Source organism: Botryllus schlosseri, chromosome 14 (genome assembly GCF_051294905.1).
Source record: "Botryllus schlosseri isolate E-star chromosome 14, Bs_hap1, whole genome shotgun sequence".
In the NCBI taxonomy this organism is placed as follows: domain Eukaryota; kingdom Metazoa; phylum Chordata; class Ascidiacea; order Stolidobranchia; family Styelidae; genus Botryllus; species Botryllus schlosseri.
In genome coordinates, this window is record NC_137249.1 from 17114252 (window position 1) to 17141659 (window position 27408).

The 27408-nt window shown below is 40.1% G+C and overlaps 5 protein-coding genes and 1 long non-coding RNA gene across 7 annotated transcripts in view; 3 read left to right on the forward strand and 3 right to left on the reverse strand.

Moving 5' to 3' along the window:
• The window catches only part of LOC145456454 (uncharacterized), a 156421-nt gene that overhangs the window by 13060 nt on the left and 115953 nt on the right, over positions 1-27408 (reverse strand). The window lies entirely within an intron of this gene.
• The window catches only part of LOC145456418 (pre-rRNA-processing protein TSR1 homolog), a 157222-nt gene that overhangs the window by 7633 nt on the left and 122181 nt on the right, over positions 1-27408 (reverse strand). The window contains exons 1-7 of one of the 2 annotated variants that reach the window (XM_080334533.1): positions 2615-2749; positions 2114-2280; positions 1595-1695; positions 999-1199; positions 775-934; positions 181-329; positions 11-121 (exon numbers count right to left, since the gene is read on the reverse strand). In XM_080334533.1, the coding sequence (XP_080190659.1) occupies positions 11-121; positions 181-329; positions 775-934; positions 999-1199; positions 1595-1695; positions 2114-2219 (828 nt within the window). In that variant the 5' untranslated portion in view covers positions 2220-2280; positions 2615-2749. Of the gene's footprint in view, positions 1-10; positions 122-180; positions 330-774; positions 935-998; positions 1200-1594; positions 1696-2113; positions 2281-2614; positions 2750-27408 lie in introns of those variants that run through there. The other variant, XM_080334534.1, reaches the window with a different exon arrangement.
• Positions 2281-5295, reverse strand: LOC145456432 (uncharacterized). The gene has a single exon (XM_080334553.1). It carries the CDS (start codon positions 4564-4566, stop codon positions 3601-3603), a length of 966 nt encoding a protein of 321 aa, XP_080190679.1. The 5' UTR covers positions 4567-5295; the 3' UTR covers positions 2281-3600.
• On the forward strand, positions 10582-11070 carry LOC145456448 (large ribosomal subunit protein eL43-like). The gene has a single exon (XM_080334573.1). It carries the CDS (start codon positions 10652-10654, stop codon positions 10925-10927), a length of 276 nt encoding a protein of 91 aa, XP_080190699.1. The 5' UTR covers positions 10582-10651; the 3' UTR covers positions 10928-11070.
• On the forward strand, positions 12840-22787 carry LOC145456417 (methionine--tRNA ligase, cytoplasmic-like). The gene is made up of 22 exons (XM_080334532.1): positions 12840-12984; positions 13046-13109; positions 13196-13388; positions 16038-16202; positions 16268-16360; positions 16416-16513; positions 16572-16688; positions 16746-16851; positions 16916-17013; positions 17067-17171; positions 17253-17349; positions 17410-17484; positions 18104-18274; positions 18711-18803; positions 18866-18986; positions 19045-19128; positions 19812-19941; positions 20003-20134; positions 20192-20296; positions 20857-21043; positions 21117-21305; positions 22508-22787. Exons 1-22 carry the CDS (start codon positions 12882-12884, stop codon positions 22670-22672), a joined length of 2691 nt encoding a protein of 896 aa, XP_080190658.1. The 5' UTR covers positions 12840-12881; the 3' UTR covers positions 22673-22787.
• On the forward strand, positions 23986-26373 carry LOC145456438 (glutathione S-transferase 1-1-like). Its single transcript, XM_080334561.1, has 6 exons — positions 23986-24509; positions 24595-24738; positions 24821-24927; positions 25031-25175; positions 25258-25396; positions 26067-26373. The coding sequence occupies exons 1-6, from the start codon at positions 24480-24482 to the stop codon at positions 26237-26239; spliced, it is 738 nt and encodes a 245-aa protein (XP_080190687.1). The 5' UTR covers positions 23986-24479; the 3' UTR covers positions 26240-26373.

Sequence of the window (27408 nt, forward strand, 5' to 3'; positions counted from 1 at the left end):
TCCCACTTACGGCTAGCGTCCCGGCTTCGCTGTTTTTGTCGCATTCAAAATCTATGTCGTCCGCAATCATGTAAGGTCTCTTATATCGCAAGTTGATGGCTTTTCTCTTTTGCTCGGCGACCTGAGAAAAATCGCAAAATTTCAGCGCCGCAACGCGATCAAACTCAACCAAATGGTTACCACTCGCAGCAGAAGCTGAACCTCTTGATCCGTGTCGGAAAGGTGAAGTTTTGCATCTGGAAGACTCTTGCACAGGCATTTTTGAACCGATTTTTTCAAGTCCGCACGCTTTTTCAGATGCACTTCGGCCAGACCGGACGTCACGAAGCCTAAGATACGAATAGAACAATGAAGGGTTGTGAATAGAGCTGGACCAGGCCCGATATCGGTTCGAAGATAACATCAAGTCCATACCACACTTGGAAAGTAAGCCGTTCGCCTATTGGATGTAAAAAATCTTCAAATTTTCAGAGTCAGAGATCTATAATCTGCGGCTGCTAGATTGGGAATATTGATATATTTCCAATAGCTTACATGTTTCCAGTTGCAGCCTTTCTAGTTTATTTCATTTCCAAGCATAGCAATGGGTCTAAAGCTGTTCAAAGAGATGCTGTGTTTTGATAATGTGACTTGAGCCCAAATGCCAATACTGAGAATTAATATACCGGGGTTATTGGCGAGAGGTGAAAGCTATTGGTTTTATCGGTATCGGCTGAAAAATCCGATATCAGTCGAACTCTAGTTGTGAATAACATTCAGCTTTGTCAACCCGACCTGTAGCGGAAAGACCCTGAGAGAGTAACGTCGTGAGAAACATCTGGCCTTGGTGATCGACAGGGCTGTCTGGATCCAACGCTATCATGAACAAAACGGTATCCGCCACCAGCGCGCAATCCAAGATGTCGGGCAACGTAACTGAAGTGGGCGTGATAAACTGCAAAAGTAACCGCACATGTTTAAAGGCCGCAACAAATTAAATGTCCAGAGTCGAAGCTTACCGTGAACGTATGCTTTAGTTTCGGGACATTAATAGTAAATCCGTTCAAGCGGTCGTTACGTACAGGTTTTTCATTCTCATCGCAAAATTCTTGAAATTTATGCAGTAACTCATTGACATCTACATCGCGATGGAGTGGAATTACCGCCACAAGATGTGGTGGCGCACCGCGAACGCCTATATTTCTTTTTTTATTGAACATCTGAAAGGGAAATCGATGACGTCAAAACTATATTAATCGTCTCGGAACATCTCAGCTTGTGAGCCCATAATAATGCAGAACACAGGTAAGGAAATCTTCACAGCATGGACTAAATGCGCAACACACACGCGCTTCATTAAAACATTACAAGCTATCCATGTACATAAATAGTACCACGCTTACCAGCATAAGTCTTGAGAGATAGCAAAACACTGAAGATACCACGTCGTTAGCAAAATGACATCATACATTAGTTCGCATTTGATTTTGATTCAAATTTCAATTAATAATAAAGCGTTTTTCAGGGGGAAAATTGGAAATTTAGCAAGCTATGGTACCATTTCAAGTCTAGTGCTGTCATGTATAGAAAGAAGTGTTGCCAAAATAAAATGTACCTCCTCCCTCTTCTTTGCTCTCTTCTGTAGCGCATGATGTCGTCTGTTGGCCTTTCCTTGTATCTTCAACCTCTTAGAAATGCTTTTCACGGAAACCCTCCCTGTAAATCACCAAGATTTTAACACCATTGTTGATCACAGAATCAGCTGGTACAGATGCCTTACATGCGTCACCAACGTTCAAGCCAGTAGGAAGTAGGAATGCTTAGAGATTCCTGAAGCATTTGTCAATATACTGTTACAACATTCAAACATTAAGATAAGTCTCGGCTAGAAGACAATGGCTTATTACCTAAGTATAATTTTAAAACTTAATCTATATGCTCAGATGTTCTGATAATTTCACTCATAAAGAACGGCACAAACTACAATCTATACAAATACCACTTTTACCTGGCTGGAGCAACTTACACAAAGTCGCGACAACTGAAATACCACTGGTTCATTTATTCTTTGTCCAGGTGTGGTAACTCAAAAAAGTTTGGGAAACACTGCATTATACAGATCAGACCACATTACCTTTACATTCCGAATCTATTCTCCCTTTGCTGCGATGGCGGCCAGTCTTGTGTGCTTTGTTTTGCTGCTTCCACACCCCGGCACGGTGAGACTGTTCAGTGTGCATTGCGCTCGTTCGCACCTATCCTCCAACGGTAAAGATAGACCAGGCTATATTACACAAAATCCTGAGAAAATATCAATAAGGCATTTTGTAAATGTTATTAACTATAAAGAGATACAGAGAAATAACTGCGCAAGGATCACTATGAGCATCTGCATCAAGACCAACATTAGGACGAGTTAACATTAGTGTTTCTCAAACTTTTTTCTTACAGCATACCACCTCGAGGTTCTATGATTTTTTGTGTACGAAAAAAGTTACGAAAAACTTAATTATACTCCATATGTATTTAGGGTTTTCAACAAGGGCGGATTAGCAAACAAGTCGGCACGTAAATTAGCAAACAAAAGCGGCCCAATAGCTAAATCTGCTTCAGATTATTTATAACACATACTAACCAGGCAAAATTTAATGTGATGATCGCAATTGTTTCTTCTTTACAAGCTGATCTATGCAGGGCGCAACTGAGTTGAATCAAGCATGAAGTGTACTAACTATGCACGCTGAAGACATTTCTTGCATTAGAAAAAACTAGATCAACGATTTATGGAAATTGTAGTTTTACTTGAAAGGAAATGCATTTGCTACGTACCACCTAAACTGACTTCGTGTACCACAGGCAGAGAACCACTGGTTTAGATGAAACCATAAAGCATATCAAGTTGACAAAATATTACAGAACAGGGCAAGCAATAGGGCACATAACACACTGATTATATACAACTTATGCTCATGAAATGATTGCGATGCGTATGCGTTATCTACAGCTCAGCCCAATTTATGACCGGATGCGTTCAAGGATGCAGTCTTAAACAGTATTGTTTGATTAGATAAGGAGGCAAACCGTTCCTAACAAAACCATACCACATTGGACAAGAATAACACAATAATCAGAAGTGATCTGGTCTTCAATCAAAGTTCATTATATCATCAGCACGATGTGTCAACAATGAATATTCAAAAGTTTGGCTCATCTTGTGCATAATGTTTTCTCTAAGCGGCGAGCGTGGCAAAGTCGCCATGCACTTAAAAAGGTCTGCCGCGTACAAGAAAGCCAAAGTGATTTATTTTCTTTTTTAGTCGTTACGCACTGTTGTCCAAGGGACCGCGCAATGAGTTGGTGAGTGCCCGCAGACTCGTGAAAAATTAGAGGGAATATTGATCATAACCGATAGGTTTCTTCACACCTGCCTTCATCTTTCTCATTCAAGTGAGTGGGAGAAAGATTGATGTTCTCACTTGAACAAAATAAGAACAAGTGCCTCGCGACAGCAAAATATATTGCAATTACAGCATCTCATCGTTGTTTTACCCAATTTTTAAACCGTACGGTTGAAGAGCAATCTGAGGAAGTCAAAAGCAGAGAACAGTTGTATAAATTTAGTTACTGTTGTGCACATGTTGGTACTGTCTTCTGACCCGTCTCGTTTTGCTGTTTCATAGGCGATTCGTCCAATTCGCTCTGGCGTTTTGGTACAGGGTAAACTTGTTCCGCGGGATCGAAGACACTCAAATTATAATCGTCCAGTTCTTCTGATATTTTGACAGCTTTCTTCTTTGGCAACAATGCTTCAATTTCACCGACTGATGATTTGTTAATTATATCCGGGAACGTAACATTGAACAAGATAATCAGGTCACCCTTTGCTTTCCTTTTCGAACCCATGATCGGCATTCCCTCGTTTTTAACAACTTTCATGTCACCAGGTCTGATAACGGCACCCGGTTTGGACTTGATTTTAAGCTTACGGCCATCAAGATGCTTCAATATAAATGAACAGCCACACAGAGCTTGAGTAATATTAATGCTCTTGATAAGATACAAGTCGTTCCAACATCTTTTAAAATCTGGATGAGGCTTCTCGATCACAGTACATACAATGTCGCCAACTAGTGGGGGCTCCTCAAGTGTCGTATTGCCTAGACCAGCGAGGACGATCTTATGTCCATTCATTGCTCCCGGTGGAATTTCAACCAAAGGAAAATGCTGTTCTTTAATATGTCGGTTATGACATTTCGGGTTTGTGCATCTTTTATTCGGCAGCTTTCCAGCCCCACCACACATACTACAACGGGTACCATTACGTAGCATACCAACACCACGACATCCCACGCAAACAGTGTTATCCGACATTGCCAATTGGCAGCATATTTGACAGGGCTTCTTCTGCTCGGCCTTGAGCTTTAACCTTGTGCCAGTGTATAATTTTTCAAGTGTGGCATCTAAATTGTGGGTCACATCTGCAGGTGTCCTAGCATCCTTTTTTGGTCTTTCGATCAGAGATGCAAATTCACTACACCACGCTGAATGACCTAGAAGGGAGCGTACCTCTTTCTCGATTGCAGCCATAACATATGTAGGATTGGCCGGGAACACAAAAATGAGCTCTGCACAAAAGAAGAGATTTAAAGCCTAAATAGCACTACATCAACAAGAAAAACAAACAAAAAGAACACTCATTTTGAAAACTGTCTCAAGCATCAACGAACAACGCTGACCTTAACATAATTGTCGTAATACTTTGAAGAGATGCAGTAAAACAGTCACAGACAGTTATCTTTAACGATTTTCTCAATGTATCTTCACCCTCCATATATATTAGTTTTATTTTCGGGTTCATCAATTGCACTATACGTATATAGACGACCTTTCATTCATGCAGACTGCAGTCGCACATTTTAGGAAAGGCTGCCCAGTGGGCCAGTGCCCATTATGGTATATCATCAACCTAAAGCAGTAACGCTTATCACATAGAAGCCTCGGCAACCTGACACGCTTCTGACCGTTCACCCACCTACCGTACTGTTTGCCATTTCCATCAGTATGTTTTTTAATCTTCCGTTATATACACTATCATCTCACGTGTACTCCAGGTGCCAGTCGAGGCGCCAGCCTTTGGCTTTGCTTTGCTTTTTGCTTTGCCCGGCGCCAGTCAAACATGAAAGGGGCTCATTTACATTGTCGCTATCCGGACATACGGACAACGATACCTATATTTATTCTTGTACAATGTATATTGCTCTTTGTTTGACAAATCTCGATGAGAATCGGCGAAACTCCTGCATTAAACTGGGGTGATTAACTAGTATATATAATGTAATTCTATACAGGGGCGTAGCGTGGAAAATTTCGATCCAATGCACGAAAAGTGTATGAATGGAGCCGATCAATAATATTGGCGCGTGCATATCTTGCATAAACATGATCAAGTGGTGTCTTTCGAAATTAGGGCCACTACGTAACTATAAAAGTTAGGCAATCTGATGCAATGAAAATTTGTAGGCTTAGACCACGGCTCCAAAGAAATGGGCTGCGCGAAATCCATAATCCATTAGCCGACGATTCGTTGCGGTCGATAGTAAAGGTGAGGATATTTGATAATAAATTGCAATTATGGCTATTTTTATATTACAATAATACGACGTGCCGAAGTACCGTAAATCTACATCAAATAGAGGCTACACTTCAGTCCGAGTTTTATGCGCATCCTTACGAACGGCATACGACATATGACCAATTGACCATTGCCGGAGTAGGCTACTTGCTGCATGGTTACTTTAGCAGTAACTTCCAGTTATTATATAATCGAAATTATTTTCGTTGCTGTTAGCCGTATAGGTTGTCATCATAGGGGCAGCAGAGGGACAAAAGAAACCGTTTCCGGTTTCCCCTCCCATTCTCGACTTGTAGGCTAATACCATAGTGTCCTATATGGTGTCGACACAAGCAAATCTCACGCCTCAGTGAAATTGTATTACGTCACAATTTCCATTTGGCTACAGGCAATTTGACGGTCATTTTTGACCGGCTTGCCGAGCATTAAATTTGTTAATGCGGGTATCAATCGAAAGCTGACTCTGCACTGGTTACGAAAATAGAAATTTTATTCCGCTCCTGTCCCTGGAACTCCCACAATCAGCCTCGAATTTTTCATTGTTATGGAGATTGGCATTGGGACGCAACCATGGTGTCTGGCTCTTTTTCTCTTGAGCTACTCTCTCGTTTCGCCAGACAGCATTGTTACGTTCCAATGCCAATCTCCATAACAATGAAAAATTCGAGGCTGATTGTGGGAGTTCCAGGGCCACAAGCGGAATAAAATTTATATTTTCATAATTAGTGCAGATTCAGCTTTCGATTGATACCCGTTTTACCATATTTAATGCTCGGCAAGCCGGTCAAAAATGACCGTCAAATTACCTGTAGCCAAATGGAAATTGTGACGTGATACATTTTCACTGAGGCGTGAGATTTGCTTGTGTCGACACCACATAGGACACTATGCTAATACATTTGTGATTCCATACGTGTCACTAGTACGTCTCATCGGAGGTTGATTTTATAGCCTACGTATAATAGGATAATATGAACATTATATTTTGGGCGAATAACACGTAGAAAATATAATTTTCACTAAATCTCTACAATTTTCCAGATAGGCCAAGCCCTGGGATCCACTTGAAAATGCTCCTGATACACAAACTTGGTAATTTATCGTTCCCGCATATCTTTTATGCATCGAACACCGAATCTTTTGGGAAGCGACTTATTGTTGGACGGACCCTTTGAGGTTGGGGCCCTAACAGTTTGTCAAGAAGTAATATTATGTTCTTTATCTAATTTAGTGAGAGATAACGAGACCTAGAGAGAGAAAGAGGGAGAGGCGGAGAGAAAGGGAGAGAGAGAGAGAAAGAGAAGGGGAGGAGATAGAGAGGGAGAAATAAATACATTTATCCATCATCGCAAAAACAAACAAAAAAACAGAAAAAGATTTAGATACAGACACAAAGAAAAGTTGGTCGCAGTATGGTGTTCTAAAACAAATGAGACATGTACAAATATTGATGTAGGCTATTATACCCAGCAGTAGGATGCACATATCTTTTAATCAAGAAATGAAGCTGCACCAAAGTTACCTGTTGATCATCGAGTCTACTGCAGCTATACTAATTCAGAGGTTGTTTTGGAGGAGAGTCCACAATTTTCGTCATGCTACGCGTAGGCTAGTGGTTAGTATAATTTATGCACCGGTTTTCGAAATTTCACAACCACAGTAAAGGCAGCCTATGGATTGCTAATGCAACTGCATAGTCAATACAGTTCATTTTGAAACTAAATATGGCAAGGGAACATCCATCGGTTCCTGAATAGTATCGATACGGCCACGAGGTAGGCATACAGTCAGTGATATATACCATCTACATTGGGTATACACTAGGGTTACCATACGTCCTCTTTTAAGAGGATTTGTCCTCTTTTTTGACTTTTTTGAAAGTGCCCTCGGAGGACGCCCTTTTGTCTTCTTCTTTGAGATTTTGTCCTCTTTTTTGAAAATTTAGGTCAGATTTAGATCAGCAAATTGCGAGTGATATGCCGTAAATTAGCACAGAGGTGACGCTCCGGCGGGTATTTCGGAGTGAAAAACGGTGATTTTAGATCTGAGCGAAAAGTTGACCTTTTTTTAGTCATCCACCTAGCAATGCGGAGAGAAAAGCGGTATTTTGAGCTTTGAGCGGAAACGGTTTCTTTTGTCCCTCTGCTACCCCTATGATGACAACCTATACGGCTAACAGCAACGAAAATAATTTCGATTATATAATAACTGGAAGTTAACGCTGAAGTAACCAGCATGCAGCAAGTAGCCTACTCCGCTTTTCAACCGATCACAAAGTGGGAAAAAATCACCGGTTTTTGAGAATTCTTCTCCGGTTTTGCAAGTCTCAAATTTCTGAAAAAGTGTCCTCTTTTTAGATTTCCAAAATATGGTAAGCCTAGTATACACACAGTTGAGAATTCTGTGCGGGTTCCCGACGTATATAGGCTATTCTTAAAAATGAAGCAAATAATTCACGGTTCCATATCACAACGTGGGTGAGGGTAAAATATATCACCATCAGCTACTCCGATATCATGTTTGCTTCGAAAAGAAAATCTTGATATACAATTATACGTATTATTAATCATGTGTTTGATTAAATGACTATACATACTGTAAGTCGTTTCTAATCCTTGTTATATTGCCGTTTTATCGCGATGGTGCTTTGAAATGGCCGGTGGAGTTAATATTAAAGTGATAGGCTACGAACTGAACTACTACGATTGAAGGGCTGGGAGATTGAAAGACAAAACACGCCTGATTGATTGATTAGTATTTCTGTACACAGGGCGGTAACTGCCGCTCCCCAAACCCCCGGTTTGAGGGGGGGCTCGAAGGGGGCCCAAAATTATTTCGTGACTTAGCTTAAATTATAGAGTATTTTATTTGTGGAACTTTTTCAAAAAATGTTCGGGCTGGGTGCGATTTCAAGTTGCGAAATATCTTTATTATTGGGTAGGCCTACTCTTCCCCCAAGAAAAGGTACGCAATATTTATAGAAATGGGCATATCGGCGTTGGCCATACCGCGCCGCGACACACCATAGCATAAAGTTTTAGGCCATGTAATATGCACCTCCATGAAGTGTGCCAGAACGATCGGCGGCGAGAAAACCTTGGCCGAAAGGGACTGCCCTTGTGACCGAAAACTCCGTTATATGTAGGCCTACAAAATACACATAGGTTTAATTGTCCGTAGGCGCTTAAATGACTGGCGCCGAATGTTCCTGTCTTGGCAATCTGAACCTCACAAGACATACCATCCCGCAGGGAAAAATTATATGGCAGTGCAGAAATACCAATTTGAAATCGTGTGAAGTTTTAGTTTAGTACGTTTGGGCGATTCTATATTTTTTGATATAACAGACAGGAGGTCACGAAATAACATTATGTAACGAAGTCATACCAACGGGTCCGCCCGCCCGAATATGTTCAATTATTATTTACGGACTCTCAGTTTCGAAGACACGCCTTCACTCGTCAGCTATCCAGGTAAATATGAGTAGATAGGACAATAAATTCATAACAACAGGCCTATATATGCATGCAATTCCCGACCTTATTGACCGATTTATCATGACTTATCGAAACTTTTCGCGCCTAGCGCTGGCTCGCGAAACGGTACCACTATAATTTCGCGGTAAAACCGAACAACGTGATGGGGGACGATTTATCACCTCATGGAAGCCCATGACTCAAGTTTGTTTTGGGGGGTGGGGGCCTGACGAAGTGCTGTTTCGTTCCTGGCAACGGGTATACACCCAGAGATGTTTAATTATTATTGAGGGTTCCTACACTTCCTATCATTTCAAACACACCTCAATCAGCTCTACCGGTATCCGATTACGTGACCAGAGAGAGGGTAAAAATTAATAGCAAGACATAGGCCTATGCAATTCCAAATGATATTGACCGATTCAGTCATCGAATTATAGAAATTTCTCCCGCTTTGCGCGTTTAGGCTAGAAAAGCTGACACACTGAATGGACAGCCAATGTAAAGGATAAGTAGCGGGAAACAGCGCACAGGCTGGGAGGAGGTTCTGGGGGCGAGGTTTATCACCCTATGGGGGCCCAACACGAACGTATTGGGGGGGGGGGGCTGACGAAGTGCTGTTACGGCCCTGTCTGTGCGTGTTCACTGGTCTTGTGAAATAGATCTCATCATTAATGCAAGATAACACTCGAGGCACTGCAAAAACTACAACTTAACGTACTCCGTATCTTCGCTAGGGGCCCAGAGCGGCCAGGTTACCCATCCAACAAGTGCTGCTGAAGAGATTCGGTGTCCTGAACATGAAAGATATGCGTAAACTAGAAATCGTGAAGTTTATGTATCAGTTCCACTGCGGTCTGCCCCGAATATTTCATTGACTTCTTTACGTCGGAATCAAAAGCGCACAAGTACGGCGCACACGCATCCACGTCGTCGATCATCTGATAGGTCGAAAAGAACATCGCTCCATTGCAACGTTGTAAATTGCTATGATCGCTCTATCAAATATACCGGACCTGACATGTGTGGAACAGTATCCCGCCGGCTATCCGACAGTCGACGAGCTTGTCCACATTCAATTTGAAATACCAGCATAATTTCTACAAAATGAATACTAGTGCACCCTCAAGATTACCGGACTACGACCTGACCTATCGCTCTCGTCTTCCGTCACATGCCACTCCATTTTTGTCGCTTGCTTTTCTTGCTATCTTCTATTATACTTTTCATTCGGTGCGCAGTGCATACCTCCTCCTTACAATTCGCCTAGGTCAAGGTGAGTGTCTGATCTCAAAGACTACTCTAAGTCGTTTCGACACTTTCCTATCTTTTCATTGTATCGCAATTTTTGAGGTGTATTGAACTGATAAGAAAATGCTACTAAAAACGAACACCCGCCCTTTCATCATAGCAATTTACAGCGTAGCTTTCATTTTCAGCTATCAAAGCGGACCATGCAATCCACGACATTTTCGTGAATTCTGATCCACGCGATGGCGGTGCGAAATCCACGGGTCCTTTTCGTTTGTGCAGTACTGTTGGGTAGCTGTATCGCAGGGATATCATGGCGAAGCGTACCAAAAAGGTCGGAATCGTCGGAAAGTATGGAACCAGATACGGTGCATCGCTTCGTAAACTCATCAAGCGCATGGAGGTGTCCCAGCACAAGAAATACACCGGCCCCAGCGGAAAGGATGACCTGAAAAGAGTGGCTGTGGGTATATGGTACTGCAAGTCCTTGGATAGAAAGATAGCTGGTGGAGCCTGGGTTCCTGAAACAACTACCGCTGCGACAGTGAAGTATGGTATCAAGCGATTGAGGGATCAACAAGACTCCTAAATCCTTGGAATATACCTCGACTGCATTCATTCGGGCATACCAGAGACATTCTATTGTACGACATCGAATCAACTGGTGAATTGTACGACATCGAATCAACTGGTGAAGTCTGAATTTATTGTCAATAAATCAACCTTCTGTGATCGCGTGATGTCTAGAGTTATTATACCTGAGAGGTTTAGCAGATAATAGTAGATATTCAAGTGCGGCATAGTAGTATCTGTTACACGTTAGAAGCATTTCGATATAGGATAGTAAACACAGAAGTGCCTCAGGCTCAACGATCCCACCAATTGATATACCTGATGAATATGTGTTGACATGATTCTTGTTATTGACAGTATACATCACCATTCCATTCCTTAATCGAGGACTGACATACAAGTTACCAGTTAGAACAGAATATATATTCGCTTTGAGTGCAGTACAACACGCCATAATCAAAGCACACCATTGTGTGACAGGAAATTCACATCAATTCGGTGGTGTCATATAGTCTCTGAATACGACGAGCAGCGATAAGCAGTATTAGTGACATTCTGTTTTATGAAATTGACCTGTGGTTGTTACGCTGTTACTTACTGCTTCTGCTCGGAATAAGAAAACATCGGACATACTGAATTCTACAGAGTAATTTGAAACTAATTCCAGGATATAGAAATATACAATTCAAGTTCCCTTGACCAATATTGTCCATATTTCTTTTGTTATCAATCACGATGAATCAATCATAGTTGAGTGAAATAGAGGTCGAATGACCAAACCTTACTGTTTGAAATCTGAGGTTGTGATAAAAACAAGAAAATGTTCAAAGCAATATTGCCTGACATGTAATGAATGCAATGAATGTAACTTTATTCTAGTTGTGTTACTGTTTCAATGATGTGTTATAATCGCTGGACTGCAACCCTCATTTACTTTATATAGGCTTCGAGTCCAATCGTGACCCGCATTATTTCATGATTTAACATTGCCGAGGGTGGTTCAGAAATGTTTCGAATGAGCTCCGAAAAATGTTGAAATATGCATTCAGCATTTAATCGTAACATGGAATCGCACTTTCGGTTTTGAATATCCAAGATAGATATTATTGACTGGGGTCTGGTGGAGAGACTGATGATTACCAATCGAATATGTAAACATTGTCTATGAATGAAATTTGCTCCTGCAAATTCAAAGCTGTTGATTTACAGTAGCACTACTACCCAAATAAAACATTTATTACACCATCATTAATGCCAGTTATATCCATGGCGGTTCTGTTCTCTGCAAAGCGAAAACGCTGCTCTCACAGTTTTGGTTCTCATCCGCACTCATTGTTCCACATGTTGATTGTAGCTACCGTCTGGGTGGGTGCTTGTCTCATCCTTGAAATACTCAAATACAAACACATAATGACTCGAAAACCTTTTTTATTAACGCTTGAAGCTTCACGGCAAATTGAAACAAGGTATAGATTTAAGATGATTGATGTCTCCTCTCAAACAGCTGCTTTTACATTGATACTTTCTCGGCAACATTCAGCCCAAGAAAAACACCCAAAGAATACACAAAGTATCACATATCTGTGACTTACGGAACAATCAAAACATCGTACACAGCACACTCATAATGAGCGCACTGGAATTATCAGATGCAATGTAAGGTTTGAAAATTCAAGAGGTAGCTGTCTCTGTCGGACGTGTCACATAGTCAGCAAGAAAGGTTGAATCAATGATTATTGCAGTAATTGGTAAAATCAGTTGTTAGTCAACTAAAGTGAAAGAACTCTATGGCATCATGTGTCAAACATGATGGTTCATGTGATGGTGAACGTGGAATTTCATATGATCAATACAAATGTTATGCACCTTTGTTTTTGTGAACAAAATGCTATTTTGGGTTTAATACTGTTGCCTTTAACATTTGCAATAGTTGTTTTAGATTGTATCTTCATATTAGATGTAACATAACAATGTCTTTGGTTGTGAAGTCTCCGATTTCTCCCGAGCTGCTTAAGGTAGCAGTTGCTTGCCGCTCGCTCAAGAGAGAAATGTCACTGTCAATAGACACTTCTGGTAAAACTTCAATTCATATTTCTAGCATTATTTTGTACTGATGAATGGCATACAATTTCAGAATACCTACTCAGCATCAAATTACCATCGACTGCGGTGTTGTTTTCAGCAAATGCGGCTGTAAGGTAAAATTGAATAGCATATAAATTTTACATTGCTAGACTGACTCACTAGATTGTCCAATGGCAATACCTCGTGATCTCATGTCAAGGTATCTTCACAAAGTATCGAAACCTGGCGATCAAGTCAATTACAAGACGTTACAATGGATCGAGTGGGAACAGCAGTGTTTAAGACAAAACGTGATTCAATTCTTGGCCTTGCAGCAGAAAGAATTGTCTGCGGACTTTCAATCGGCATTGTCAGCCTTGAATGAAGCATGGACTAAGCAGGATTTGGATCAGGTATGTTTATATTTTCATAATAAGTAAATATATCTTTCAACTATCGTAGTAAGACACTCGGTCAGATAGTCAGTCAGATAGTATCTTCAATACCTTTTGTAAAGTACTTTTGGTATATCTTATAAATCGTTACTTTTGCTTGTAATTTAGTAGATATTCACGGCACTATCTCGGCTGGCATCGGAGTCTCATTAATAACTACTTAGACCACATGCGGGTGCGATTACCAATAAAATAATTTTATAGAGCTAATTAATCAATCACGATATAAAATGAGTTGTAGGCAGGGCTGCAATCAAGTCACAAGTCAATTTCACGTATAGTTTTGACTCGAGTCAAGTCGAGTCATTTTCAATTCACCAACAAGTAGGGTTACCATTACGTCCTCCTTTTTCAGGTTTTTGAAAATGTCCTCCGAGGACGCCTAAATGTCCTCTTTTTTGATCATTTTGGTTAAATATAGTGCCAAATTGAGATACAGTAAATCAGCACTGAAGTAACGCTCCGGCGGCTATTTTGGTAGCTGAGCCGGAAAGTTGGTCTTTTATTTATTTTTAAGTCAACCGACTGCGAAGTTATAGAAATTTACCATTTTTTCAAGATTAACTTCCGGTATTCTTAGTTAAAAAATTTTGAAAATTATTATTGTCCCACTTTCCCGATTCCAAAATATGGTAACCCGACCATCGAGTCAAGTCCATGTCAGAGAGCAACGGGCAATAGTGTTAAGACTCGAGTACAAGTCATAGTGTTTACTGTTATTTATCGAGTTCAAGTCAGGTTCAACTCACTTCGCTGAAACTCTTGGATGATTGATATCGAAGGCCTCTGATTCATAACATTGTCATTTCTCTCACTCTGAATATGTTTATTCAAACTGATTAAAGACAGGGCCTATTTTCCAATTGTCGGTAACGATTTAGGAAACTTGAGTAAGTCGTGTAGAAAGTATCAACCAGAGGTGGTCAGTAACGAAGTACTTCTACTTTTGGGAAGTACTCAAGTAGTTTTCCTCTACTTCTGGTACTTACTCAAGTAGATCTGATTTTCTCTACTTCTACTTCGTAATATTTTGTGATCTACTTACTTACCTTTTGCTATTTTCAGTTTGTCAGGTAGAAGTAGTCTAATCCCCCAATACGAAAGATAGCCTGAGGAATATAGGTGATGTTTTCACTGCGTACCAACATTTAATATCCATAAAAGTCGAGTAAAGCCCAGAAATTTTGTTGCGCTTCGCGAGCAGTAGTTATATAGAGTGACAAATATGTTTTCACGAAAGTATCAGTGAATATTATTTCCGTACCGGATTGCTTGATTCCAAACCGCATTGTCGCCCGTATCAAATATTTCATGACAGTAAATATGGCCCACCATAAGATTTGAAACTACTGTTTCGCAATCTAGTAATTACCTATAATCTAGCAGCCCATGACGTGTCCTGCTAATCTGGAAAATGCGGATTTTTTTAACGTTACACCTGTTCTAGCAGATCACCTTTGAAACTTTATGGACAAAAGACATGAATTATATTTTCCGCTTTTTAGAAGTGGTATTTATATTTCACTTTCAGTTCCGAGTATCATACTTTGAGTTCTAATTACTTCAAATTCTTTTGTCTGCAGAACATACATGTTTAAGCATAAAAGCAAGTGTATAGTAATGCCTCTATTTTCCGAAAATGAAGCTACAATAAATATAAATTTTACGATCCACAATATTTGTTATTATTTGTTACAACTTCTCTATATTGCTCTTCACCAAACCTTGGGACCTTATAATATAGGGTAAGGCGCCATGTCATGATATTCTCTGAGACGGGGTTTTCTAGTAGACAAAGGGTTAGTACCGGTATCGCATTCGAACGAATTAAGACTGTTTTCAAAACTACCTACTTACTTGAGTCATTTGAAGTCAGTCAATTCTACTTCTGCTAAAAGTAGTTTTAGGTGGCTTATGGAAGAAGTACTTCTACTCGTACTTGAGTAGATTTTGTCACTTCTAGTTCTACTTGAGTAGATTCCTTGACTACTTTGACCACCTCTGGTATCAACTCATGACTTAGTAGGGTCATGCGCAATGACTCGAGTACAAGTCAAGTCATTAAGCAAATTGACTTCAAGTCAACGAAAAATTGCGACTCGAGTCATTACAAATTACAACCCTGGTTGTAGGTCTATACAAGTATTGGTGAAGAAGCAAGTGATGGGCGGCAAAAGCTATTATAGAATGTAATGTTTACTATGTTCTCGGAACCATTCCATAATTTCCATTGTGGGACGAGGTCATCAATCATAGTTGCTGAAATGAATAGAATAGCAGATCCACAGATAATTTGAGATCACTCCTGTTGTAGAATATGTAAAGTCCCAATAAGGATGCAACACGCTGTGGCAATATGCCGATATGTCTAAATGAGTATGATACCGTTGAGATAGGCATTTTAGCAGAAAGCGGAGTCTGGTTGGACTGCTTGTGATTTTTATAATCTCTCGAAGCCAGTAAATGTGTAACTGGAATTGAATTAAGATGCATATGTATGCTTGTATAATTATCTCCTGATATAACTACGTAGTGTATGTGCATCAAGTGCCACCGATTTCACTTGACTATTTTAGATCAGATAATATTTTGTTCCTTGTTTTACAGGATCCAATTCTGCAGTGCATATACGCAGCAGCCCTGTATCCTCTGCTGAGTCAACATGAGTCAGTATTGAAAAAGTATTCTCATCTCTGCGACTGGCTGAAAAAGTATGCCGAGAAGCCCCACTTTCGCGAGGCACTAGGCATGCTATCGTGGGACTGTGTGTCAGTAAGTGTAATAAATAGGCCTAGTGACTCTCCATAAGTTGTACAGGGTGCCACTCGTGTGCTTAGGAATACTTCACACACGTGCATAAAGAAAACTCTTCTGTGAAATCAAGGGTGGACGGCCAATCCAAACACCAGTCTCCAGTTGTAGAGAAAAAGGTATCTACTAAATGTGTTCACTCGAGATGGCGTCTCTGAACATAATCTTGTCAAGGCTACAGACCAAATTTCACCATCCGATTTGAAGGCTGCTGAAACGGCGTGGGTTGCAGGGCCCGCCTCAAACTCGGAAATTGAAAGACATCATCCAATGTAAAGCGCGTTTCTTGCATCTGCTTTCAAAAATATTGCTCCAAGGTAACATTTCTAGATTGCCAGAAAAAGGGAAGAGAAACATCTTGATCACAAGCGCGTTGCCTTATGTCAACAACATACCTCATCTCGGAAATATAATTGGCTGCGTACTGAGTGCGGATGTGTTTTCAAGGTACTGGTGTGTCTATACATGCCAACTCCAGCATTAAATACACTTATTTATTTGAAGATACTGTCGACTGCGAAATTGGAATTGCTTGTATATATGCGGCACTGATGAATACGGTACGGCCACTGAAACTAAAGCGGTGCAAGAAGGTCTCACACCACAACAGGTTGGAATTCAAGGCAATTGAGCGCATATTTTATTGTATCTGTTACATCGAAATCTTTCTGCAGATTTGCGATAAATATAATAAGCTTCATCGTGAAGTTTACGATTGGTTCGGAATTGATTTCGATTACTTTGGAAGGACGACTACCGAAGCGCAAACCAAGTATGTCAACTGACGAGATTGGTTGTAATTGTGTTAATTCAAGTATGTTTCAGGATTGCTCAAGACATATTTTGGCACCTGCACAGAAACAATTATTTGATGCCGCAGACTGTAGAGCAATTGTATTGCGCTTCGTGTGATCGCTTTCTGGCAGACAGGTGAGACTTGTTTTTGCTAATGATTGTGTTCCCAGCATTCAGTAGATTTAAAATGTAGAATTGCGTAATTGTTTCTTGCAGGTTCGTGGAAGGCACTTGTCCATTATGTAACTACGAAGATGCTCGCGGGGACCAGTGTGATAAATGTGGGAAACTGATTAATGCCATTGAGTTAAAGGTTACCTTATTTCGACCAAATCTTATGAAATTCGTGTGATATGTATTTCTGTATTTTCAGGCTCCAAGGTGTAAGTTGTGCAGCTCACCGCCTGAAGTAAAATCATCGGAGCATCTTTACATTGATCTTCCTAAGGTGAGGATGTTGAAGTATTCCTACTTTTCCTCGAGTACTCACATAGGTTTTTGATGCACTTGTGCAACTGTAGACCTTGATTATTTGTTGAAGAGAGTATAGAAATTTTTATATGGACTTGGATGGCATTGTGTCTTACTTATTACATTGTACATTATTTGGCTGAGTTGATGGTAGTAAAAGTTACGCAAATTATTATTGAACTAAATATAGTATCGTTTCCATGCTTCACACTCCAATTTACCAATTTCCTAAGTTTTGCATCCAAAGCATTTTTTCTCTGTTGTTTCACTAATCATGCACCGGGGCATAATTATATGACTTCCCACTCATTCTCATTTGTCAGTGAAACCGTGAAGCAACAATATTAAACATGTTTATTTTTCGACGGAAATTGCGACAATGTATCACACATGAAGGCTATAACTCACTCACCATTACAATGTCATAAGAACGTCTCGTTTTTTTTTATAGCAAATCAGCTAAATACTGCTTTCAAGCTCTCTTCAAGGAATAGCTTTAATATTTAACAAATCAATACACATCATTGAAACAACTTATTGGCTCGCTTCAGATAGCATAACTTGTGCTTACAATATCTTGTCTTCAAACTTCTCAGTTGGAGCCCAAACTGCGTGAACATTTGAAAAAATCGTTTTCAAATAGCGGTTGGACCGGAAATGCCAAGATGATCACCGAATCGTGGTTGCGAGACGGTCTCAAGCCGAGATGTATAACCCGGGACTTGAAATGGGGTACCCCTGTTCCTTTGGAGGGGTACACAGACAAGGTGAATATTTCCCGATTTAATATACGCTTTCACACCGAGAGTAATATTTTAAAAACAAAAAATATACTTTGATACTGTGTGTCCGCTGTTGGAACCTCGAAACCTTGGTTAGCCGTATCTCAGCGTAAAAAAAAGACATGCTGCAAAAGGCTCCAAATATTCCACATTTTTGCAGTGATTGACCATCATTAATGGTCACTGCGAAATAGTCATGCTCCTGAAATATGAGATTGTTTTGCATGACATGTAGCGTAGCTAGCATCGTTTTCGTTGTGGCCACTAATAAGCTATTATACTTGAACTTTTTGAGACGATAATACTGTTGTTGTGTCATAATAGGTCCTTAATAGGTACATAGTCTTTACTTTACCCAGCCCTGCTGCGGACCTTGAGTAACATCTCAACTACTTTGAATATCAGTTTTTATTTTTAATAGGTGTTCTATGTGTGGTTTGACGCCCCAATCGGTTACCTTTCGATCACCGCGAACTACACATCCGAATGGGAGAAGTGGTGGAAAAATCCAGCGGTTTGATACATATCTGTGCAAGAATACTCGGCTAGATTGAGTCGTATGAAATACATTTCCAGGAAGTCGAGTTATACAATTTCATGGCTAAAGACAACGTGCCTTTTCACTCGGTTATCTTCCCATCATGTCTACTTGGTACTGACGATGATTATTCCCTTGTTTCCCACTTGAATGCAACCGGTAAGACCATTGATGTATGTAAACCTTCGTATTTACATTTGCTTTGTTCATTTTTTAGAATATCTAAATTATGAAGATGGTAAGTTCTCTAAAAGTAGGGGAGTTGGAGTGTTTGGCAATCACGCGCAAGAAACAGGCATAGGTAAGATTGCATTGCTCTAGGGCTGTGTTGGGATGACTAGAGTCATGACAGGACTCGAGTCAACGTTTTAGTATGGCTAGACTTGACCCGAGTCACTTTGCAAAAATGACTTGGCTCGGCGTTTAAAAAATGTGGATTGACTGAGGCTATACAGTTGCTTACGTTGTTTAGCAGTTCTAGGTATGCGTGAGTGAAGCAATGCTTTTTGCATTTATCTTTGGATCTATATTCGTTTCTCGATTCAAAATGGATGGCAACTCAATCTGTATTTTTAACAGCTAGAAAAATGCAATGACTTTATCAGGCCTCATACTTCGAAATGGCAACTTGACTTGGCTTGACTCAAGTCACCATCAAAAATCGAGTGACTTGCTCCCAATACTGCTCTATGATAAAGTCAAAGTAGAATTTTGCTCATTGCTGGCTTTACTATTTCAACATCCGGATTTTCGGTTCAAATTCAATGCGAAATCCCAAAGTTCATGATTATGACTGAATACAACTCCACATCCTGTATTTCCTCGAATTTATTCAAAATTCGCATGAAAATACTGAATTCGGCATGGAAAATTCCATGCCCCAAAATTAGTTTGACTATAAATTAAATTCCAAATCCGGCTGGAATTGGAGAATCCGCTTTGTTTAAAACAAATTAAATCTGGCTATTGCATCAATTTTTGAAGACGCCGATATATGGAGATTTTATCTATTGTACATGCGTCCGGAGAATCAAGACACCACCTTCAACTGGAGCGATTTTATGCTCAAGAACAATTCGGAGCTGCTGAACAACTTGGGAAATTTCATTAATCGGTGAAATTTGTTTCAAGTTGCTCGTGTTCAACAAAACTGAAGCTTCTCGTCTGAGTTGCAGTGCCCTGAAATTTACCGCCGGTACTTACGGCGGGATTCTGCCCGAGGTAGTTTTGCGCGATAAGGACATCGAGCTCATAGCTCTGGTAAACCGGGAGCTGGAGGAATATATGGTCGATATGGAGAAAATCAGGTGAAGCTGACGACGTGGGTGATCTTGAAAACTGGTGGTCTGAGACTTCTTTTTTAGGTTGAAGGAGAATTTGAAACGAATATTGAACGTGTCCAAACTCGGCAATCAGTATCTTCAGGAAAACCAACCGTGGAAGTTGATGAAAGGATCGGCGGAGGATAAGTGAGTTTACTCAGTAATCTTGCCACCAATTTATATATATGGTTCCGATTGCATTGGGCAATCTGGCATTTTCGTGTTCAGGGACTTTTAATACCCCTAAATTGGATTTTTCTTTAGTTAATCTTTTCTAAAGGAGTAATTTGAAAATGTAGATCAGGTCATGTCACCACATACTATGACAACTTTCAAAGTTCCAAAATCACAGCGAGTCTCAGAATTGATTGTGGCAATAACCAGAATCTCTATATTCTGTGACAGTGGTTGGGGGGGGGGGGGGAACTATATTTAAACGCCTTTTATCACAATGGCACTCATAATACTGTATATATTCCATCCAAACACTTCTTACTGCCAAACAAAATTAAAAAAGTAGGTTGTTTATCTTGCAAAATTATCAAGTAAGTAGACTTTAGTAAGTAGTTGAAGTAAATCGGAGTTAGTAGTGCTACTTCTGACAAATATAACTATTTTATTGTGCTGCATCTCAGTAACTGTGAACTTTACAGTTGATGGTATGTACAGTTGATGGTATGTAACATGGTAAAATTTTGTCTTTACAGGAAGCGTGCCGGCACAGTCACGACGGTTGCTGTGAACCTGGGATTTCTCCTTTCTATTTTGTCGGAACCATTCATGCCCGCCACAGCTAAGATCATCTGGGAGCAAATGAATGCGCCGATGGAGTTAACGAAAACGTTGTCCATGAAATTCACTCAGTTCCTACCTTCTGGACACGCCATAAACAAGGTGCCAATATATAGTTTGTAACAGTTGCCCTTATTATCCGGTGGGAAGAAGCTGATTATATTCCAATACATAGCCTTCTCCATTGTTCCGAAAACTGGACGAAAAGGAGATGGAAGACTTGAAGAATCGTTACGCCGGAGATCAGGAGACTCCGAAACAGGAATCGCAACCAAAAGAGGAATCTCAACCGCAAGTCTGTAACGGAAGCAATAAAGCTTCCGACTCTGAAATCGCTGCGCTCGAAGCGAAAGTTTCAGCTCAGGTAAATTTTGATTCTGTATGTGAAAAGAAGTTCGTGGTCCCATGTGAACGTGTGAAGCTGTTATACTTGCAAGCCAGTGTGTCTGTCGTCGCGCTACACTTTCATGAAAGTTAGATGTATTCTCGTTCACACTAGCCAACAAAGGCTTGACTGTTTGAGAAAGATATAAATATTCACGAGAACACAAGTGGATACCCATCAAGGTAATATGGAGAAAGTTTCTGCAATGGCTGTTTCGGCAACTTTGTGTGTAATACAAAGATTGGCAGTGGTCTACCATATGTGACTAATAGCCAAATGTACGTACGTCGTACAGTACATGTATGTTAAAGTTCATATTAATTAGTGCTGTAACATTCTGGCAATTTGCGAAATGTTATTTTCTCCGTTAGCAATGTTTCTGGCTAACTATCTACTTTGGCCTCTGTAACAGGAGTGGGTTTGCTAAGCTTTTGTACTAAAGTGTATGTACATCATGTTTTTGACCTGTGTAGGGAGCAAGATGTCTTCTTTTGGATTGTTCACATGGAAAATAGCATGCACTGCACATAATAAAATCTAGACCCCAGCCTGTTACACCAGTGGTTCGCAGCCGTTTTCCAGTCACCGAGCCCTTTCAAAAAAATCAAACTTTCAGATTTGCAGATTTTTATTACTGGTGCTAAACAGTTATTATGGACAAAGTATGCAATATGCATCGACTTATTGTCTACTACCCTATTAGTTCTTGCTTTATGTCCATATAAAATATATCTAATTTTGTTGCGCATACCGTCCAATTCCAGTGAACTCGCAGACTTCAGTTGTCAACAAATGCGCCAAACGTTGCCTGACCATGAATGGATGAATCAGTACAAATTTGTATCAAGTTATTGCACATGCACAGAGGCAAATTGGTAACTTTTAAATTCTCGATAGTGTTCACAATCGAATACATCCGGTTGGACGTAGAGTACCAATGTATTAGAGTAATATATTACTCAAACACTTGATTTTAGGGCCCCATGAGTACTTTTCTTTCCTTTAGTATTCTTGCCATATTTTGGCCCTTATCCATATGCACTGCTTAATGCTACTCTTCTCATGTCAATAATTAGTTTGACCATCTCTGTGTCTTCATTCACTCTCAGATGCCTCTACGGACTTCACTTATCAGTTGTGCAGTAAAACGATTGTGACTGCCTATTTTATAATACTCCCAGGGTCAAGTTGTGAGGGAGCTGAAGTCTAATAAGGCGGAAAAAAGTGTTATAGACAAAGCTGTTATGGAATTACTGGAATTGAAAAAGGCTGCTGCGTTGGCGAAGGGAGAAGACATCAATTCACAGAAAAGCGGAGGAAAGAAAAATAAGAAGAAAAAGTCATAAACTGCATTTTCTGAAACTACTAGTGCTACAAGATTTGCAATGAGCCGTGTGTGGTGGTAGGAAGTTGTAGAATTTTTGGTCTGAAAATATATTTGGCGCTGCTAAGTGTTTAAAAGGATTCACACTTTCCTTGTCTAGTTACATTTGAGTCAGGTCAACGAGGAGAGCATTGTTCTGGTTTTTTGATGTTTAGATCAATTTCAATATGCTAGATTTCGTAGTCGTCCAAATCTATTCAACACGTATTCTATACAGGGTTGTAACCAAGTCACAAGTCGAGTCATTTTCAATTCATGATCGAGTCAAGTCCAAGTCAGCGACCAGAGGGTTGAGTCCGAGTCATGGTATTATGACTCGAGTCGAGTCCAAGTCATTGTGTTGAATGACAAGTTTCCAGTTAAAGTCTTGCTAAATCCACTTTTTATAACTCTGTTTGGTGATATTGAATAGTTCGCATTTATAATATTGCAATTTTTCTCATTTTAGCAGTTTCTGGTCGCATTTTCAAGTACTAGTACCAATAGACGAAATCCCAATAGTGTGCTTACTTTACTATTCTTCGAAATAACAATGAAATGTCGGTCTGAGTCTCGAGTCATATGACTTGGTGCGAGTCATGCGCAATGACTCGAGTCCAAGTCGAGTCAATACGCAGATTGACTCGAGTCGATTCATTTCCGTATTTTGAGAAAATGGCTCGAGTCAAGTCGAGTCATCATAAAATCGTGACTCGAGTCGAGTCATTACAACCCTGATTCTATAGTTTGTACTATACTCGAAAAATAGGTAGGGTGAAATCACGGATGTTTCTAATGCTTCGTGGGGCTTAAATTGGCCTAAATTTTGTGCACAACGTCGATATAAATCCATGACGTCACGTCAACGCTGGAAAATTGTCGTCCAGTGCTTATGATACGGTTACCATATTTTGAAATCGGAAGGTAGGACAGCTTTTCAAAATCATGGAAGTTAGTGTACCTAAACTGCTAAGAGCTGATTTCGATATATTTACTTGAAATTTGCTGTGTGGGCTTAAGAAAAAAGTGTCATCATTTTGACTCGACTCCCGAATGACCCGCTCGAACGTTCGTATCACCTATCACGTGATTGATGCCGATTTTCAGTTGACGCTGTCCATTAGCCGAGCTTCAAAAGAAGTAAAGGAAGACGAATTGCCATTTTCAATTTCCTCAATAAGGAGGACGTATGGAAACCCTAGATTATGATTTTATTATCGCAATCTACTGCTTTTTCAAGCATATGCGATTTCGTTTTTCGAAAATAATTAGGCCATTATCTCCTAATTACGTGGTTTGATAAAGAATCAATAATATATACAAAAATACCATTGATCAAAACATATGTCTTGAATACGACCTTTGTCACATCAGACATGAATTGTGTCTACATACATAATATAGGCTATTGCCTACATCTTTAATAGGTATCATTTTGTGTTATATCATCTACAAAAAGCTCCGGTATTGTATTTAACTGACGGTCTATTCACAATGGGATGGTGTAGACCTGCCTTTATTGTGTTTATAACTGAACTTTTGTGAGCGATATCCTGTTGCTAAGAACCCGTAACTGATGTAAACAAGCTATGGCCGTAATAATAGTAACGCGCACTTGACAAACAAAAATCCTTTATTCCCATGGAATCTAAAATCTGAGAATAGGTCCGCGAAATTATGATTCAGCATTAATTTCTCTTCGCGACGTAATATAGGTCAGTCGCATCACTTACCTCTTGCTATATTGGCATCAGATCAGTTATTCATCCACCTTCCACACAGCACAGAATATGGGTTGCAATAGTTCCAAGCAAGTACAGGTATGTGGTTGCACGAGTTGAACATTTGCTATACAGTACTTTTACAAATTGAGGACAGGCCACCAATTTTGTATTTCAATTATAGATTCAGTCTACATCAGGGGGGCCTTCAAATTCTGGGTCGTCTGTTAAAGATGTTCGTGGAGATCTATACGTAGCATGGCCAAGTGCTCCTTGCAGAGCAGTGCTTATGACATGCGGTGCCCTCGGAATCAAGCCCAACATCAAGGTACATATTTGATTTGCTTTGCCATCAAGTATGAGTCCGCAATCACTAATATCATAGATAATCGTGGTATTATTTGCTTCAGTCGTTGGACCTATTCAAAGGCGAACATAAATCTGCGGAATTCTCTGCGATAAATCCGATGACCACAGTTCCTACATACGTTGATGGAAATTTCAAAATTTGGGAGAGGTAGGCATTTCATTTAGATAGACCGCTATGGACACCGTGATATATTATATATCATTTTCTGGATATTTGAGATGAATTTTCTACATAACTCGCTTGATTATAGTCGCGCAATTATGCCGTATTTGGTGACAATGTTCGGGGGACCAACGCATCCGCTCTTTCCGAAAGATCCCAAAGCTCGCGCGAGAGTCGACAATGTGCTCAATGCCGACCAGAGTACTTTTTATCATGCTATTGTGGAATACGCGGTGAGTAGTGCATTGTCCGCAGCACGTGACCTCGCGGATTGTTGTTTTATAATATTCTGTCCGATTTTATCTATCATATCAGCGACCACAACTTTTCGGGAATAAAGACAATGTTGATATAGACGAAAAACGAGAGGAGGTATTCAAAGCGTTGAAGGTACTGGATGAATACTATCTCGCTGAACATCCGTATGTAGCTGGATCTCAATTGACTATAGCAGGTATGAAATTTCGTATGCTCAATGTATTTTATTTCACAAATTCTATATAGGCTAATTATTGATGTCTGAGTGATCACCGAAACAACCCCGTCTCTGATTGTCACCTCTTCTCTTGCCATAGTTATAATTTTCTTGGCCTCCAGCACACCATCGAGATGATGTCAATTTTAGGGCGTGACTATACAACTGGGATGCACAATAATGAAATACCTACATTGTGACTGTACAATTGTACATGTACGTACATTGTACAACGTATATTGTACAAACAGAACTGTTGAAATGTATGGGTCTGTGACAGTATGGATCGCAGTCGTTGAAATAGCACAATTAAGCGAGGAATGCTGGGAATTTATCATCGTCAACTACTGTCATTTTTGTAAAGAGATATGATTTATTGAGTGACCGGAGAGTGTCGTAGTTAGCTACCGATTTAGGTATTGAACCCATTACCAATGGCCCATCATATATTCTATTCGATTCCTTGCTGTACTATCGACTCATGTGAACTTTACTCAACGCATATAAAAATATATAGGCTACCATCACAAAACGCGTCGGTGTGCCATGGAGACACATTGTAATTTATTATTTGTTTATAGTCACATTGGTGCAGTCACATCCTCTGACTTCAAAAATATTCAGTCTAAAAATCATTCATATTGTTTAGATTTATCTGTTTTGGCCGGAGTCACATTCACCGAGCTCTTCGATCTTGATTTGTCTCAGTTCAAAAATATTACGACTTGGGTTGCAAAACTCAAAAAGCTTCCGTACTACGACGTGTGCAACAAAGGGCTGTATGAATTTAAGGAGCAATTGAAACAGAAACAGCAGAGTTGAATACTTCTAAAAGAAGAAAAAAGCAATTGAAGTGTAATTTATGTTTCTACATTCATGTTTCTCGATATCAAACTAGAACAAGCATATGTATATATTTACGTTGGGATTGAATAAATACTCGAACCATAAAACGACAGAGTAATCTTTGCAATGCGTGTTTACTTGAAAGATTAGTTTGTTATATGCATGTATAGTCGAAAACTAGCCAAAGGTAAAGGAAATTCGTAGAGGAAGGTATCATCATATATGGATGTATTTAAGGATTATCTGAACAAGAAACGTTGGGGTAGGCCTATTAGATGAACTAAATTTTAAAGAACGAGGCCGAGAGACTGCTGTTAACAATTATGTGCATCACGGCGACGGTATTATCACTGGCCTTTTTCGTAGCTCACAGGGTCTGGTCGTGGAAGGATGCTGCGCCTACGAAAATTAGTGCAGGAAGAGGACCACTCATATTGTAGTCAAATACAGGCAAATTATATTCGCACAAATCTAAACTTCGGCTATGACAGACTTCCCTTTCTCTTCAGTAAATACACGGAAATTGGAAATATTTTTGGTCTTACCTTGGCCATTCTTATTATTGTCTCAATGTTTTAAAGGGGAGCCTAACCGCAGTGCGTTAAAGCCAGGGCTTTGGAGCAGCCGTAAATTTAAACTGCTCCAGCTCCGGCTCCGGAGCTCTCTTCTATCATACATTAGCTCCGGCTCCAGCTCTGGAGCCGCATTATAACCACTGCTCCGGCTCCAGCTCCGGCTCCGGCTCTGAAATTATCGAATGGTACTGTCTATATCAGGGGTGGCCCGCAAATGTGGCCCGCGAGAGGATTTTGCAGATCCAGGGTCCAGTCACATTTTCAGTAAATCGTCGTACATTACAATAAACTAAAATAGTAGCGAAATTTTTCTTCACGCTTCGCGTGTTTAATTGTCACACGATTTCTTGCTTGGTAGCCTACCCCCTACTGAAAATGAAAAAAAAACACGCCTAATTTACCCGATTGAGTCTAACTGTATTCGCAATTACGGAAGAAAGTCTTTTCGCGTTTGCGCTCGCATAAAATCGTCGACGGTAAAATGTAGGCACAAAATGATTGTCGCATATTATCGGAGACCTTCGATATCGATGTGTCCAGACGCCGAATAGTCGTGTCCTTGCAAACTGA